This window comes from Saimiri boliviensis, chromosome 9 (assembly GCF_048565385.1).
Source record: "Saimiri boliviensis isolate mSaiBol1 chromosome 9, mSaiBol1.pri, whole genome shotgun sequence".
Classification (NCBI taxonomy): Eukaryota; Metazoa; Chordata; class Mammalia; order Primates; family Cebidae; genus Saimiri; species Saimiri boliviensis.
The window spans coordinates 114,341,102-114,358,536 of record NC_133457.1 but is presented as its reverse complement, the minus strand read 5'-3'; the positions used below and the strand labels follow the sequence as shown (position 1 = coordinate 114,358,536).

Genomic DNA, 17,435 nt, shown 5'->3' with positions numbered 1-17,435 from the left:
AATTGGTTATATTTGCAGCCTGCTGCTTACTTTTATTTAGGAGTGTTCTCATATGATCATCCTAAGCAGTATAATTGATGTTCATTATTCAGGTTTAGCTTTGAGTACATGTGTGTCATCATTTTCAAAGTAGTTTTCTTTCTGCTCTTCCTTGTTCTCTAACTCCCTCATCCCCCTTTTCGCCTCAGTACTACTGCACATTTTCCCGTAAGCTTAAGGAAAGAGGAGACTAAACTTTATTTTCTTACCCCTCTCTTGGCTGCAGTTTTATCTGCTAACCCAGAAGAACATTCTGCCACCAGAGAGTCAGAATTAACGTGTTTCGTAGACTTGAGATTGAGGAGGAGAGGAAAAGAAAGGGGCATTAGAGTTTCCAACATCTGGAAGCTCTTTTGCCCGAGCTTATAGGAGAATGGAAATCAGCTACCTCTGTTCAGGGCTGTGTATTTTAGGAAAAGATTGAGTGGGGTGATTGCTTCCAGACTGGCTGTGGGCTCTCAATCTTAAAGCAAAGCTGTATGAGATTAATTTTTTAAAATGCAAATATATAAACCTTTTTGCAACTGGTTTTATTTAAATATAGGACTAGTGGCACATGTAAAGCAAATTAAGTATGTTGACCACTTCGATGTAAATCCTAAAGTAACAATAAGGGCTTATTGGTTATAAGAAGAAATAGGGCAGTTTTTGACTCAATGAGTAAAATAGACAGGTATTAAATATGTTGCTGAGGGAAAGGTAGGAAGGAAAGAAAATGTATAAATATGAGAATGATTTTTTTTCTTTCAGCATTTTTTAGTTTCTGAAATACAAATCAGAATACATTTTGTTAATATCATTTTAACAAGCTTGACAGTTTTTCAGTATAAGGTGACTCAATAGAGTTACTTTAAAATTCCCCCTCCCCTTTTTAAAAAAAAAAAAAAAAAAACCATACATTTTACCTTAGGAAGTAGCTCATCAAAAAAATTTAAAAATACACATGTACACAGGCCTATTGTTTTTCATTATTTTAGGGCACACCCTCCAACTTAAAATTTAGTCCACTAAAATATGTAAATATTCCTCCTATCACAAAAATAAAATCTCATGCTTGGGAAAAAAACCCAAATTTTTGGCACAGGCCTGAGTGAACTTGAAAAACAAGTTAGGATGTTTTAACTATATGGAAGAACATTACAGGTCCACTTAGAACCATCTAGCAGAAGACTAGCCTGTTGCTATTGGAGCTGTTCCATTTCAGAGACAGATATAAGGTGTGCAGGAGGGTGCCGAAGATTCACAACAGCCACAGAATTACTTACTCAGAATTAACCGAAGTTTCAGTATACAAGGATATATGACAACAGTAGAACAATGGTAACAGTTACTCAGTGCCTGGAAAGCAAGCTGTAAGTTTAGAACAAGAACCTCGGCAGGAACAAGTCAACATGTTTGTAAGACTTTGAAGGTGAGAAGACATTCGTAGGTGATGTCTTGTGCACAAACACATTAGTTTCCAGGACACTGGTGGTGACAGTGCAGCGTATGAAGTAGGAATAAAGCCAAGCTGTTTAACCTTCTACCGTTCTGTTATTAAACCCGGGCCACCTTTGGCCAGTTGCTGGGTTTCTTCTTTATTCTCAATGTAAATATTTGCTCCTTGGGACACCAGCAGTTTTGCTTCTTCCACTCTTTCCTTATACAGTAAGTGTGGAGGGGTGTTACCCTCAGTGTCGTGGATGCTTGTGGATGCTTTGTAGTACAGAAAGACACGAATCATCTTCAAGTTTCCCTTGGCTAGGGCCTGGTACATTGCCGTAGGCTCATAATCATCCTTGCCATCTGGGTTAGCCCCACGTTCTAGTAACATAACAGCAGTCACGGCCGGGCGCGGTGGCTCAAGCCTGTAATCCCAGCACTTTGGGAGGCCGAGGCGGGTGGATCACAAGGTCGAGAGATCGAGACCAACCTGGTCAACATGGTGAAACCCCGTCTCTACTAAAAATACAAAAAATTAGCTGGGCATGGTGGCGCGTGCCTATAATCCCAGCTACTCAGGAGGCTGAGGCAGGAGAATTGCCTGAACCCAGGAGGCGGAGGTTGCGGTGAGCCGAGATCGCGCCATTGCACTCCAGCCTGGGTAACGAGCGAAACTCCGTCTAAAAAAAAAAAAAAAAAAAAAAAAAAAAAAAATAACAGCAGTCTCATGCCTGTTTTTGGAAGCTGCAGAATGTAGGGGAGTAGAGCCATTTTGATTGACAGCATTCACTTGAGCACCTTTTCCCAGAAGGGCTTTTACAGTCTCATCCTGGCCAGCAGAAGCAGCAATCTGAAGAAGAGCTCAATCTGCGTAGTCTTTATCATTTATTGGCACTCCAAGTTGAAACAAAAATTCAGTAATTTCTGTATGTCTGGCTGAGCATGCCCAATGCAATGCACTTCTGCTGTCCTGGCCATTTCTCATAGCCAGGGTTTATTGGCCAGAATTCTCTCCTTCACCTCCTCCAGCTTCCCGCTGTAGACCAGGTTGCAGACCCGTAGGTTAGGCACATACCCCTTCATTTTGTTTTCCCAGGATTGATGTTTTCTCTCTGATTAGTTTTTATCTTAACAAGTACTAAATGTTTCCGCAGAGACATGACAAAATCTGTTTTCTAAAAATAAAGTACTGTCACAGGTAGCAGTGACGTTAACTGATGGTTTGATTCCCTTAATGAGAAGCAGGCACTTGTCCCTCTTAAAAAATTGCCAGCATAACTTTGTTTAGTAGATCATTGGTTTAAAGAAACTTCAAAAATCTTACTCTTAAACCTCAGTGGGGGTTATAAGATCTGTACAAAAATTCCTGTATCAGCATCAGTTGGAGCAATTTAAGTATCAAGGGTCTGAAATTCTTACATATTGACTTGGGATGAGGTTATCAAAAAATAAAATTGTTTGTCATAGTAGCATGATTGTCTTCCTAATTTTTATTAACTTAGAAAATATAACTACCCTTTTTTCTTTTTTTGAGACAGACAACTCTATTGCCCAGGCTGGAGTGCAGTGGCATGATCTCAGCTCACTGCAGTCCCCGCCTGCCAGGTTGAAACAATTCTCAGGCCTCAGCCTCCCAAATAGCTGGTATTACAGGTATGTGCCACCATACCCAGCTAATTTATTTGTATTTTTAATAGAGATGGGATTTTGCCTTGTTGGCCAGGCTGGTCTCGAACTCCTAGCCTAAGTGATCACCCACCTTGGCCTCCCAAAGTGCTGGGATTACAGACTTGAGCCACTGTGCACCCATCCTGATAGCTGCCATTTTTCTTCACTAGTAGTAACCATTCCTAGCCATTGATTCCACACTTTTTCTCTTCTTCCACCCCTAGGTAAAAGATAATCCCAGAGACACTGTATTTTTCTTTACAACTTAAGTGTAGAAATGTTTAAAAATAAAAGTCACATTGTAAACTTTATTTTCTGATTCTTTAGGTTTATTGTGGATTCCCTATAACTTCATACTCTACTCTAATCAGACTAACATTATTTGGTGAAGATTATCAGTCAGCCATCGGAATTCTGCTGTAGCCATCAAACTTCAAGCTTTTGATTGCCCACTATGCCCAGATTCTACATTTCAGTAACCTGCCATTTTTGCATAAATTTACATCATGGGCTTAGTTTAGATTAGTGACTATTTCATGGAGGTACTTGGGTGCAGGGAACTTTTCTTTCTTTCAACCTGAGCACTTCTAGTTTTTTATCTTTTTTATATTTTACCTAATATTCCTTTAGAAACAAGGGTTTCACTGCTTTTAAAAAATAAAAAGTTTGAGGCTGGGCACAGTGGCTCATGCTTGTAATCCCAGCACTTTGGGAGGCCGAGGCAGGCAGATATACTTGAGGTTAGGAATTTGAGACCAGCCTGGCCAACATGCTGAAACCCCATCTCTACTAAAAATACAGAAAATTAGGCGGGCATAGTGACATGCATCTGTAATCCCAGCTACTTGAGAGGCTGAGGCAGGAGAATCGCTGGAACCTGGGAGGCAGAGGTTGCAGCGAGCTGAGATCACTCCACTGCACTCCAGCCTGGGCAATGGAGACTCTGTCTCAAAAGAAAATGAGTGAGGTTTGACGAAAATCATTTGTTGAGACTAAGTGCAGCTTATGTTTAGGTGTCAACAAGAAAGAAGTTAACAATCATTGTGTAGCTCTCATTGTAATATTAGAGATGTTTTTAGAATGGAGATTAAAGTTTTGCATTCACTAGTATAACTGATACATTAGTCATCACTCTGAGATATGTTGAGGTTTTGGTTCCCCAACATTATAAAGTAACAGTTACACCTGCAGTTGAAGGAAAGTAGGACACACTATGACATACTAGACCCTAACTTGGGATCTTTTAAAATGTACTCTGGACAAGTTGGATTTAGAGGCTAGTTTTTTCTTGTGCTTATCTGTGCCAGTTCAGAGTTGTTATGGCTGGTGTATCTTTTGGTTATCTGTTATCTTTTTGTTTTGTCTTTGTTTTGTTTTACTTTGAGATGGTACTGGTAAATGCTTTTCTGCTTTTTTTCAACCCCTGAAAATATAGACTCTGGTGCCATCCTGGATGTGGTAGCTCTGCAGAAGAACTGCCATACACAAGCTCCACCGATTGTTGGTGTGTCAGATCCTGCAGACCTTACCTTGAGTCTGCTAAACTAGGACTGTCATCTGCTGGGGGATTATCCATCTGCCTGACCCAGAAGAAGCAGAATACACCTTCTGATTAGATCCAGGGCTTTTGGCAGAGCAGTTGTTTCATAAATGATTGTAATTGTTGGTTACCTCTTTGCTTAAAATTCACAGTTATCAATATTGTATCATTGTCCTTCCCCTGTACAGTGAGCTTACACATATTTTTTTCTCATAAGCCAGGTTCTCTGTACCTCTTAGTACATGGAGTGTTTTTACTTTTGATAGTTGGAAGAGAGGATCAGATTTTTTCTTAATTAAAATTTTATTGGTATTAATTTAAAGGATGCAAGTACAGTTTTGTTACATGGATATATTGTGCAGTGGTGAAATCTGGGCTTTTAGGGCTGGGCACAGTGGCTCACGCCTGTCATCCCAGCACTTTGAGAGGCTGAGGTGGGTGGATCACCTGAGGTCAGGAGTTGGAGACCAGCCTAGCTGACATAGTGCAACTCCATCTCTACTTAAAATTAACTGGGCTTGGTGGCGCACAGCCGTAATCCCAGCTACTCTGAAGGCTGAGGCAGAATTGCTTGAACCCGGGAGGCGAGGTTGCAGTAAGCCAAGATGGGGCCTTTGTACTCCAGACTGGGTGACAAGAGTGAAACTCTGTCTCAAAAAAGAAAGAAAAAAATCTCAGCTATTAGTGTATACATCACCCAAATAATGTACAAGGACACCTTTTTCGGTCAATGGTGCTAGGAAAATTGGATTGCCATAATGCAGAAGAATGAAACTAGACCCCATCTCTCCCTGTATACAGAAATCAACTCAAGATCGAAAAAAGACTTAAAAGCAAGAACTGAAACTAAAAATACGAGAAGAAAATCTAGGGAAAACGCGTATGGATGTTGGTCTAGGCAAAGAATTCATGACTACGACTTAAAAGCACAAGCAACAAAACCAAAAATAGATGGGACCGAAACTGAAAAGTTTCTGCACAGATATATGGGTTTTTATTTTTTTTATTTATTTTTATTTATTTTTATTGCATTTTAGGTTTTGGGGTACATGTGAAGAACATGCAAGATTGTTGCATAGGTACACACATGGCAGTGTGGTTTGCTGCCTTCCGTCCCCTCACCTGTATCTGTCATTTCTCCCCATGCTGTCTCTTCCCACCTCCCCACCCCCCCCACCACCCCTGTTTGTATATGGTTTTAATTTATCTGTAGCCTAGGGCCTGGATGAATCTCAGATTTTCATTCTAGCTGTCTGACTCTTGCTTCGTAAGAAAGCACATGAATATTGGGCTTGGATTAGTAAAACTTTAATGTCTGGGCCCTAATCACTAGATGTGGGTATAATTTGCAAAAACTGAAAGGAATGAGTATGGCTAGTTCACTCAACAGTGTTATTCTCCAAAATTGGATGTTGGCTGGGCACAGTGGCCCATACCTGTAATCCCAGCACTTTGTGGGGCCAAGGTGGGAAGATCACTTGAGCTCAAGAGTTCAAGATCAGCCTGGGCAACATAGGGAAGACCACTTCTCCATTAAATTTAAAAAAAAAAAACAAGAAATTAGCTGAATGTGGTGGTGCCCACCTCTAGTCTCATCTGCTTGCGAGGCTGAGGCAGAAGGATTATTTCAGCTTAGAGAATTGAGGCTGCAGTGAGCTGTGATCATACCACTGCACTCCAGCCTGGGTACCACAGAGTGAGACCCTTTCTCAAAAAAAATAATAATAATAATAATTGAATGTTTACATGTAGTTCATCAGGTGGCATGTGCTTACCAAAAGGTTAGTTACACTCTTATTTATTAAGAGACAGGGCCTTACTCTATCACCCAGGCTGGAGTGCAGTAGCATGATCATTGTTCATTGCAGCCTTGAACTCCTGGGCTCAAGTGATCCTCCCACCTTAGCCCCCGTGGAGCTAGGACCACAGGTCCACACTCAGGCTTTTTTGTAGAAATGTAAGTCTTACTGTGTTGCTCACTCTGGTCTTGAACTCCTGGCCTCGAGTGATTCCTGCACTCGACCTCCTAACACGCTGGGATTGTGGGGGTGAGCCATTATACCTATACCTTGTTACTTTCAGTCATAAATAAAACACTTGCAAATCTGAAGTCTATTATTAATAGATAATTGAGCTTTCTCTTAATTCTTTTAGTATTTAGGGTGTTTAACTCTCCATATAATGTTTTTTGTTTTTTTACTTAATGAAATTGGGGGCCAAAGGATTTTTTTAGAATAACTTTCATCTTACAAATTCCTACTAGACCCAATTCACAGTTGTAATACTCTTATCTTCCTCTTAATTATCCACTTTCTGTTCTGTGTCCCACTGCCCAGTGGGTCTGTCAAAATTTTTGGTTGTGAGTAATATGAAGTTAGCTTAGGCAGAAACAATAATGTGTTTGTTTATGTATTGGAAAAGGCTGGCATAGGGAAGTGCTATTCTTCAGGCACAGCTGGGTTGAGGACCCTAAACGATATCAGTAGGAGTTGTTGCCTACCTCTGCTTCCTTCATGTGATGGCAGGTTCTAGCTCTCCTTTTCAGCATTACTGTCAGCCTTGTTTGGGGGACATGTCCAATTCCAGTGGTCATCATTTACAGAGATGAAATACTCTTACTAGTCAGCCTAAGTCAAGTATACTCTCCTCTGCTGACGGAGAGACTTCCTGTCTTTCATCAGTTGTGGCAGAGGCAGTTCCAAGAGGAGGCTGGGCAGCTAAAAACAAGTGTCTAAACTTTGACTGAGGGCTGGCTGTGTACTCCAGGCTGGAAGAAATGGACTGTTGAAGGGGAAGACCTGTGTCTTACTCATCTCTCTTTTCCTGGCACAGTTGAGTGGCTAAGTGCAGGTTCTCTGAAAGTGATTGTCTAACAGTTGAACAAAATATCGGTTTGTTAAATTGGATATTTTTCCTTCCCTCCCCCCCACCAGCCAATATTTTTCCTTTTTTAGGTCATGAACTGAAAGGTTTGGCTGAAGGGAGCCAGCTCTCCTTGGTATTGGAATAATGACGTTCATCTGAAACTTTTTTTTTAATGACCATCCTGATAACCAAGGAGGCAAAAAGAGAAAGGACTAGCTCCCACGGGACAAATCTGGGGAGACAGTACGCCCATTTCTCTGCATGTCAAAGCCCATCTCTTGGACCATTTTTGGCGTTAGTGTTAAGGTGTCTTTCTCCCTAACAGTAGTGATTATCCGTATTTTAATTTTTAGCTTTCTTTGCATTCAAAAGTGAGGAAAGGCCCCTTAATCTCAGGCAGAGACAATTTTTTATTTATTCTGTTCCCACCCCTCAGTTAACTTAAGTACGGATTCCTTGTCCAGATTGCTAAAGGCGAACCAAGTAGGTAACATTAATGAACCCTAGAGCCGGCTATTGATTTGAACTTGTTTCTTAACAGCAAGCAGTAGATGCAGAGAAACATAGGGCCCTTCTGTTCTTTTTTTTTTTTTTTTTGAGATGGAGTTTTGCTCGTTACCCAGGCTGGAGTGCAATGGCGCAATCTCGGCTCACCACAACCTCCACCTCCTGGGTTCAGGCAATTCTCCTGCCTCAGCCTCCTGAGTAGCTGGGATTACAGGCACGTGCCACCATGCCCAGCTAGTTTTTTTGTATTTTTAGTAGAGACGGGGTTTCACCATGTTGACCAGGATGATCTCGATCTCTTGACCTTGTGATCCACCCGCCTCGGCCTCCCAAAGTGCTGGGATTACAGGCTTGAGCCACCGCGCCCGGCTGTTGTTTTTCTTATTACCCGTAATGATTGACTGGTAGGGTTGAAACTTTTTTCCAAAGAATTGTTTGGCTTGTTGTAGTGCAAAAAGCTCACAAGAAAGGGTAACCGTGGCCCCTTCTGGGAAGGGGAGCTGTGTGGCTGGAGGGATAGGAGTGAGAAGGAAGCCTTCTTTGCTTATATTTCTGAATTGTGTGCTTGTTTTATCTACTGAGAAAAGTATTTAAAGCAAAAAAAGAAAAAAAGAAAAATCTTTGCAAATGATTTTGAAGATGCCAGTGCACACCACTGTGTCATTTGAGCTCCAAATGGAGAAATCTTAGAGAAATGACCTCCATGAACAAATGCATGGAGAGCATTTGTCCTGGAGAAAGGGGCATTATGGAATTTCCCAGATTATTAGGAATGTTAAAAATACACATATGAAAAGAGTTATAATCTTTACATTGAAATATGTAGGATGTTCTGAGTTAGCATTAACATAGATTCCTGGTCAGGCTTGATTCCGCACACCTGTTACTCCAGCACTTTGGGAGGCCAAGGCAAGCAAATCACTTGCTAAGGAGTTCAGGACTGGCTTGGGCAACATGGCAAAACCCCATCTCTACAAAAAATACCAAAAAGTTAGCCATGTGTGGTAGTGTGGACCTATGGTCCCAGCTGCTTGGTGGGGCTGAGGTGGGAAGACCAGTTCTGCCCAGGAGGTCGAGGCTGCAGTGAGCTATGATTGTACCACTACACTCCAGCCTGGATGAAAAGTGGAACCCTGGCCGGATGAGGTGGCTCACGCCTGTAATTCCAGCACTTTGGGAGGCCCAGGCGGGTAGATCACCTGAGGTCAGGAGTTCGAGACCAGCCTGGCCAACATGGTGCAACCCTGTCTCTAGTAAAAATACAAAAATCAGTGGGATGTGGTAGCACATGCCTGTAATCCCAGCTACTTGGGAGGCTGAGGAAAGAGAATTGCTAGAGGTTGCAGTGAGTTGAAATTGCGCCGTTGCTCTCTAGCCTGGGCAACAAGAGTGAAACACCGTCTTTAAAAAAAAAAAAAAGTGGAACCCTGTCTCAAGAAAAAATACAGATTATTCCTAGTTGTAAAAGCCTACAGCAAAATAACATTTTTTAATATAGCATATCCCGATAAACAGTGTCACTGTTTTATTTATAAACCTTTTAAATTCCACAGTTAAGTAAACCCAACACAACTCTGTGGCTGAAATACCGCTTTTAATAAATTACAAGTTTCTTACAACTGAGTTCCTTTATAGGCATACTCACTTTTTCAGAAAAGAATACCTACCAGGCAGTGAGATGTTTCATCTTAATGTCTTAAACTGACTTTTAAAGCTATGGGTAGGCACTTAGGAGAATGGGATTTTCTTTACCCCAAGCTGCAACTTGATTCTCATTTTATGTTTTCTATAGACTAATGACCTCACTGGTGGCTGCATTTCCAAATCTTTATGTCTTTGTTTTGCTGAGATTGTTGAGTCACCAGGAGGCAGGGAAACCAGTAGTGGCTGGCTTCTGGACACATCTCAAAGTGTGAGGCAGGGTTAACTGAGAAAGTTTCCCAGATAACTGAATTTTGGCACATAGTCTATGAAATGAATAGAGAAATAAGATGTCTCTTCCTAGTCTTAGGTGTCTTAGGTGGGCATCCATTTTAATACCCAGTTTCTTCAGAATTAACTTGTAACACTTTTCTGTATTTCTGAAATATTTTTCTAATATGTGCGTCTCTACAAAAGACCTGGTTTGTAGTAACTGTTTTAAAGGAAGCAACTGACGAAGAATTTTCTGTTTTTAAGCCACCACAAAATGATGGTTTCAAACCATCATTTTGTGGTGGCTTAAATCATTCAGTGATAAAATTTCGACCCAAAAAATTGATTTGGTCTTAATTTATATCAGAATAGACTTCTAAATCTGCATTTGGCTTCACAATATGTAAACTACTAGCATGGCAGAGGGCAGGGGACACTATAGTCATTGCTTCATAGCAAGCAGCAGTTCTGTCTTGAATATGTTAAGGCGAGAAGGTTTTTTCAAAATACTTTTCTCTTGGCCCCAATTAAACTTTGGTACTTGATAGAGAATATTTTGAGAATTCTAAGTTAGGGTAACATACCCAGTTTCAAATTTTCTAGGAGTTACAGTTTGATTTTGGTAGATTTCACTTTTTATTTTTGATTTTTTATAGTTGACATTAATTTAGGATTAAAATAAATGAGGCAACATATTTTATATTTGGATTAGTTGCAGTTTACATATGATATTGGTATTACAGAGTAACAGCCTTTATTAATTAGACCACTGGATTTGCATATATTAATTTTCCATTCTTGGTGCTTTGCCTTTTGTTTTTGCTGTTTTGGGTTTTAGAACTACTTTATATCCTGTAAAATTGTGTTAGATTTGGATTATTAAATTGACAACTTTTTACCACATTATAGGAAGCACATTAGAAACCATACATATTCTCAACTGCCCAAGTTTCATTGATTTTATTTTCTCATTAAAGATACACTTTTGTTTTTAAGGAACTTGGGAAAGTTGATCTAAATAGCTGATTTAATGTATTAAGTCATTCAAATAATTTTTCAGTTTCCTTACACACATACAGGCTTTTCATGATTTCAAAGGATCCTCCTTAAAGTCTAACAGTTGCCATTTGTGAGTGCCTTTGCCCAGGTATGTTGCAGACGGGTAAACTGGGCATGTTTTGGTCGAGTCACATATCTTTACTGTCTTTAATTTGGGCAGTATACAGAAACTGGTAAAGTTTTTGTTTTTGTTTTTTAAGAATACCATAGCAGTAGGCAGGACAGTTCCAATTCAACAAAATCCTCTACCCTGGCACTCAAAACTGTGTAATGATGATAAATGGTAAGCACTTTTCTGTTTTCAGAGGTTTAACATCAAAAGGAGAAAAGCACTAGCAATTGATTTAAAACTAATTGGTTGCTATTATTTCTCTAATTCTCAACTATAAGTTCATCACTGAACTGTTTTAAGTCTAATCAGAATTATGCCAGATTAGACTCATAGTCAAAATGGCCTGTCAGAAACTAGGAAGATCAGAGAGTACTTACTTTGCCTGCCTACTTTAAGTATTCAAAACATGGTAGATACGTGCCTGGCTCAGTAGCTCACGCCTATAATGCTAGCACTTTGGGAGGTCACGGGGAGAGGATGACTTGAGTCCAGGAGTTCGTGACCAGCCTGGGCAACTTAGTGAGATCTCGTCACTACAAAAAATTTTTGAAAATTAGTTGGGCATGGTGGCGCGCTCCTGGAGTCCCATCCTCTTGGGAAGCCAAGGTGAGAGGATCACTTGAGCCCAGAAGGTTGAGGCTATGGTGAACCATGAGTGCACTGCACTCCAGCCTAGGCAACAGAGCAAGACTCTGTCTTAAAAAAAAAAAAAAAAAAAAAAAAAAAAAAAAGATGGATGGGTGGAGCAAGCCATATGCACTTGCAAGCGTGTGTGTGTGTGTGTGTGTGTGTGTGTGTTCACACTAGATAAGGATACCTATGCACCTTTTTTGTCAGATGGGTAGGGTTTATGATCCTGTCATCAGTGGAATTAGTAAATATTATAAGTTGTACGTGTTTTGACTTTGACTTAAATTTTTTTTTCCAATAGAAACTATGTTCCAACTTCCTGTCAACAATCTTGGCAGTTTAAGAAAAGCCCGGAAAACTGTGAAAAAAATACTTAGTGACATTGGGTTGGAATACTGTAAAGAACATATAGAAGTAAGTAGCATGTCATTTTTAAATTTTAACATGACTCAGCTTCTGATCCATTACTTTGTGTCAGTGGCCAAGATGGCTAATTCTTAGATGTGATTCTGAATTTCAGCCACAGCAGTAGCTTCACGAACGTATTCTCAATAGCATAACTTGTGCCCTTCTCCCTAAAATGGGCTTTTTCATTTTTGCATCCTGAAGCAAAAGGCTACCATTGAGGACTTCAGCGTGTCAGGCAATTGTACTAGGTGCTGTCAAGTTGTCTATACCTTTATTTCTTAAAACAACCATGGAGGTGGGAGGCAGTGTAGGAATTCTTATATCCACTTTACAGATGAAGAACAAATAAATAGGCCCAGCCTTGCAGCTGAGAAAGTGGCAGTGTCTGTGGGACTCAAAGCCTGTTCTCATTCTGATAATGCCTGAATGTTCTGGTTGACCTTCTTCTAATTGTTGAGGCATGGTTGTGTGGGTGCTGCTTGTCTCTTTCCTTAGGATTTGAGCATTTGTTGCCCCTTTTGACCCATCATAGACTATTATTTTCCCCCTTGTGTAACAGTTTGGGCTTTATGAACTGTTTTTCAAGCTGTTTTATTCTGTGAGCTTTATCACAGCCCTGTGAGATAGCCATGCAGTGGTCTCCTCCTTTTCCATATCTCACTGTTCTAGGTCTTACGGTTTATTGGTCAAAGTCCTGGATTGAAAAGAAAAGTTTGAAGCTGTTTCCCCTACTAACCTTTAAGTTCTAGCTGGCTAGGGACCGTAGCTACCCTGTTTATCCATTTGTCCCCAGCACCTAGCACAGTGTTTTGCACATAATAGGTGGTCAGTAGATGTTTGAATGGAATTGGAGGTAAAAAAGCAAATTCATTCATGCAACAGATTTTCTTATTTTGAGTTCCACTAATGCTTGAAGAGTATATATCTTGGAAACAAGCTGCTCAAAAGTCGACTTCTCTAGTTATGTTCCAAGTGTGGAAGTAGCCTTTCTCCAAACCCAAAGTTCAGGTAGATCTGCCCAAATCAAACAATCCATTCACTTTGCACTCTGTGGGATCATCTTCATAGAAACAATTAATGCCAACATCACATTATATTTTCTGTCACGCATTTGATTTGTTCCTCCTGTGATTATTTACGTGTATACTTCGTTTTCCACCTTGAACTGTGAACCTTTCAGGAACAAGTGGGATTTTACCCTAAGACTTTTAATCTTCCTAGTCTGGAGGGAAGTGGGCCATTAAATTTTTACCTTAGAGCATAAATTTAACATCATATGGCTTAACTTTCTTTGAATAGCTTTCTTTCTGCCTTTTTGGGTTTGAAATTCTGTTTTCGTTCTGATCTGATGTCCTGCCCCCTTCCCTCAAAAAAAATTTTTTTTTTTTAATAGAACCAGAAATTATATCTGCAGGGCTGTAAGCAAACGTTACTATTTTAGACACCATTCCAGTACTGTAACCGATGAGTTATGGTACTCTAATGAAAAGTGCTTTGATATTAGTGTGTGGCTGAATTTTTTACTGAATTAGAACTTCAGCAGTTTCCTTGGAAACCTGACCGACCATCAGGAGAGTGGTTGGTTGATATAAAATGTAGACTGCAACTTCCATATGCCTTTTTATATTTAAGAGCCTTATCACTCCTAGTTTAAGTCCTTGATGGGGTTGGTTTTCCTGTCCTCTCTCCATCTTAGAAGTCGGATTTATATGTAAGGTTGGCTTAGCGTTTATACCGCTATGTTTTCGTAAACTTCTTTCACTGTTTTCTAGGATTTTAAACAATTTGAACCTAATGACTTTTATTTGAAAAACACTACATGGGAGGATGTAGGACTGTGGGACCCTTCACTTACGAAAAACCAGGTGAGTGGCACAGGAGACTTCCTCAAATGGCAGCATGGGATACTCTCTTTTCAGCTCTAGGCCTTTTATAGCGATGGAGTGATTCTAGGCAACAGCCTAATGTGGAAAGTGTCAAAATTGCATTTCGTATTTTCCTGAGCAGTGGGAAGACTAAGAAAAACTTTGTTTTTGTCAGTAGACTGAAACTTAATAGGTTTAAGAAGAAAGGGAAATTTTGTTACTTAAAAGCTCTGAAGCCTGCTGTATACCAGCATTTCCCCTAAAGCACGATGACTCTTCTATCTTTCTGCATCTTCTGTGTTTCTGTGTTTCTGTGTCTGTGTTGCCATTCTTGTTTTTTCTGCACAGAAAAAGACCAGACCCTTCCTTACATTAAGCTTTTCTTAGTTCTCTATGTTGATGGTATCCAACTGCTGTGGGATGCCTGGGGAGGACCTCCTCTGTAGGACGGCAGTCACAGAGGTGACTTAACTTTTTGCATATTGGCATTATAAATAATATTAGTCAGCAGTGCCAGCAAATATCAATACATGATGATGTCATGTATTGAGGGGGAGTGATTCTCATTCTACATTAATGATCTGTTCATCTATTGGAACATACTCTTCAGGGAATTAGTACTTCTAAACTTCACCTCAAAAATTTGACTACTTTTTTTTTTTTTTAAATACCCTAGGCAGAGGTACTAGCCAGCAGTCTTAGAATGTTTTCCAGTGGGACACATCATCTATTTAATTCAGTTTTATCAATCTGAAAGCCTCATAGCTGAATACTAAAGAATTGAGTTTTGGCCGGGCGCGGTGGCTCAAGCCTGTAATCCCAGCACTTTGGGAGGCTGAGGCGGGTGGATCACGAGGTCAAGAGATCGAGACCATCCTGGTCAACACGGTGAAACCCCCTCTCTACTAAAAATCCAGAAAAATTAGCTGGGCATGGTGGCACGTGCCTGTAATCCCAGCTACTCAGGAGGCTGAGGCAGGAGAATTGCCTGAACCCAGGAGGTGATCGTGACATTGCACTCCAGCCTGGGTAACAAGAGCAAAACTCCGTCCCAAAAAAAAAAAGGAGTTGAGCTTTGAGGCGAAGCAGAGTATTTCATCTTAGTTCAGACCAATATCTGAAACAAAGTTGGCTTCTAGGTAGAAAAGATCATCTCTTGGCCATGCATATGTCAGTTAACCTATCATCATCAAAGGACTGACTAGATAAGTGTTAACAATCCTAGTTCTGAAAGTTGCTCTTTGATATCAGTATATTCCATAATGCATTATTGGCTTTTAAATATCACACTGTCCACACAGTCTTTAGGACATTTTAACTTCTTGGTTTGAATCAAAGCAGCTGTTCCTTCATTAACTGTTTGAAGTGTTCTTGGTTGAGAAAGAGCAGCATAGCTTTTAGAAGAAAGCCAACTTTTGAAATCAGTCGTTTTTTTGATCAGCACTGAATCTGATACTACACTATACTTTAATCAGAGAAAAAAATGGAGATTTGCCTTTTTCTATGAAAATTTCTCCATAATGGAGAAAGGAATAAAAGGGTATAGCTTTATCTATTAAAATTGTCTAATTGTACTAAAATATTCTGGCCCTGCATTTTACTGCGGTCATGTACCACATAACGACATTTTGGTCAGTGACGGACTTCATCTACAACAGTGATCCCATAAGATTATAATTGAGCTGAAAAACCTCTATTACCTAATGACATCGTAGCACAACATACACATGTCTGTAGTGATGCTAGTGTAAACACACCTGTGTTGCCAGTCATATAGAAGTATAGCACATACAGTTATTTATAGCACATAATACCATGATGCATTGCTTAATGATGTGATGCATTCTGAGAAATTCCTTGTTAGGTGATTTCATGGTTGTATAAAGTTCATAAAGGGTACTTACACAGACCTAGGTGGTATAGCCTACTATATACCTAGGCTATATGGTATGGCCTGTTGCTCTTAGGCAACAAACCTGTATGGCGTGTTACTATACTGACTGCTGTAAGAGTGATTAATACAGTGGTAAGTATTTGTGTTTCTAAACATAGTGATGCATAGAAAAGGTACGGTAAAAATACGGTATAAAAGATAAAAATTGGTACATTTGTATAAGGCACTTGTGGGACTGGAAGTTGCTGAGTGGTGAGTGACTATGAAGGGACGTACTGGACATCACTGTAGATTTTATAAACACACTTAGGCTACATAAATTTATTTTACAAACTTTAAAATTTTTAACTTTTGAATCTTTTGTAATACTTAAAACACAAACACATTGTACAGCTGTACAAAAATATTTTGTCCTTATAGACTTAAAAGCTTTTTTCTAGTCTTAAATCTTTTTTTTTTTTTTTAACTTTTTAAACTCTTAAAAGCTAAGACACAGAGACAAAATGCGCCTAGGCCTACACAGGGTCCAGATCGGTGGTGTCACCATTGCCACCTTGTCCCACTGGAAGGTTTTCAGGAGTAGTAACACACATGGAGCCATCATCTCCTATGATGGAGTGCTTTCTGGATACTTCCTGAAGGGACCTGCCTGAGGCTGTTTTAGAGTTAACATTATTTTTGAAAAATAAGTGGTACACTCCAGTAATGATTAAAGCTCATTACCAAAATCCTTGCATCCTCAAGTCCCACAGTTGGCCCTGAGGAACCCGCATATACCAAAAGTTAGCCCTCTGTGTAGGAGGTTTTAGCATCCCAAGAATGTTGTATCTCTCATCTGAATTTGTTTGGAAAAAATCCACATATAAGCAGTTTAAACCCATGTTGACGGGTCAACTATACAGTAAATACTAGGTGACAGAAATTTTTCAGCCCCATTATAATCTTGGGGAACACAGTTGAATATGCAGTCTGTACTAGACAGAAACATCAGCACATGACTACTTCATATGATAATTAAAAACTGTATTACCAGTTTATTTGCTATATATACTTTTTATTAGAATGTACTCCTACTTAATAAAAAAGTTTACTTTAAAACAGCGTTTCGTGGTAAACTGGTAGCAGCCTCATATATCTCGTGTTTACTGTATCTTTCGATTGCATCATTTTCTCTTGGGCTGGTTTAATCTCATGGTATTTTGTTCATCATGGCTCCTTAGCATACAAAATCCATAATGTTGCCAGTAAGAGGCCATGTTGAGTGATTGACCTGGAAACAAATGATTAAGGACTGCAAAGGTGGACGGTGAGTGATGGTTAATTCTTGCCAGTCAGGCATGTTTTATTCCAACATAGCTACGATCTTGAAGAACAAGAACAAAGTGACAGAAGCTCTTAAAGCATCTATTTCATTGAAGGCAGTGAGACTAACAAAAATTCAAGAAGGACCTTTATCAGACACAGAGAAGCTTCTGATGACCCGGCTTAAAGACCAGACACAGGTACACATGG

The 17,435-nt window shown here is 39.8% G+C and overlaps 1 protein-coding gene and 1 pseudogene across 3 annotated transcripts in view; one reads left to right on the top strand and one right to left on the bottom strand.

Moving 5' to 3' along the window:
* The window catches only part of ADNP (activity dependent neuroprotector homeobox), a 41,972-nt gene that overhangs the window by 16,034 nt on the left and 8,503 nt on the right, over positions 1 to 17,435 (top strand). For all 3 annotated transcript variants that reach the window (XM_074406655.1, XM_039479265.2, XM_074406653.1), the window contains 2 exons: positions 12,058 to 12,170; positions 13,937 to 14,029. In XM_074406655.1, coding sequence (XP_074262756.1) covers positions 12,058 to 12,170; positions 13,937 to 14,029 — 206 coding nt within the window. The remainder of the gene's footprint in view (positions 1 to 12,057; positions 12,171 to 13,936; positions 14,030 to 17,435) is intronic.
* On the bottom strand, positions 839 to 4,821 carry LOC101035803 (tyrosine-protein kinase HTK16-like; annotated as a pseudogene).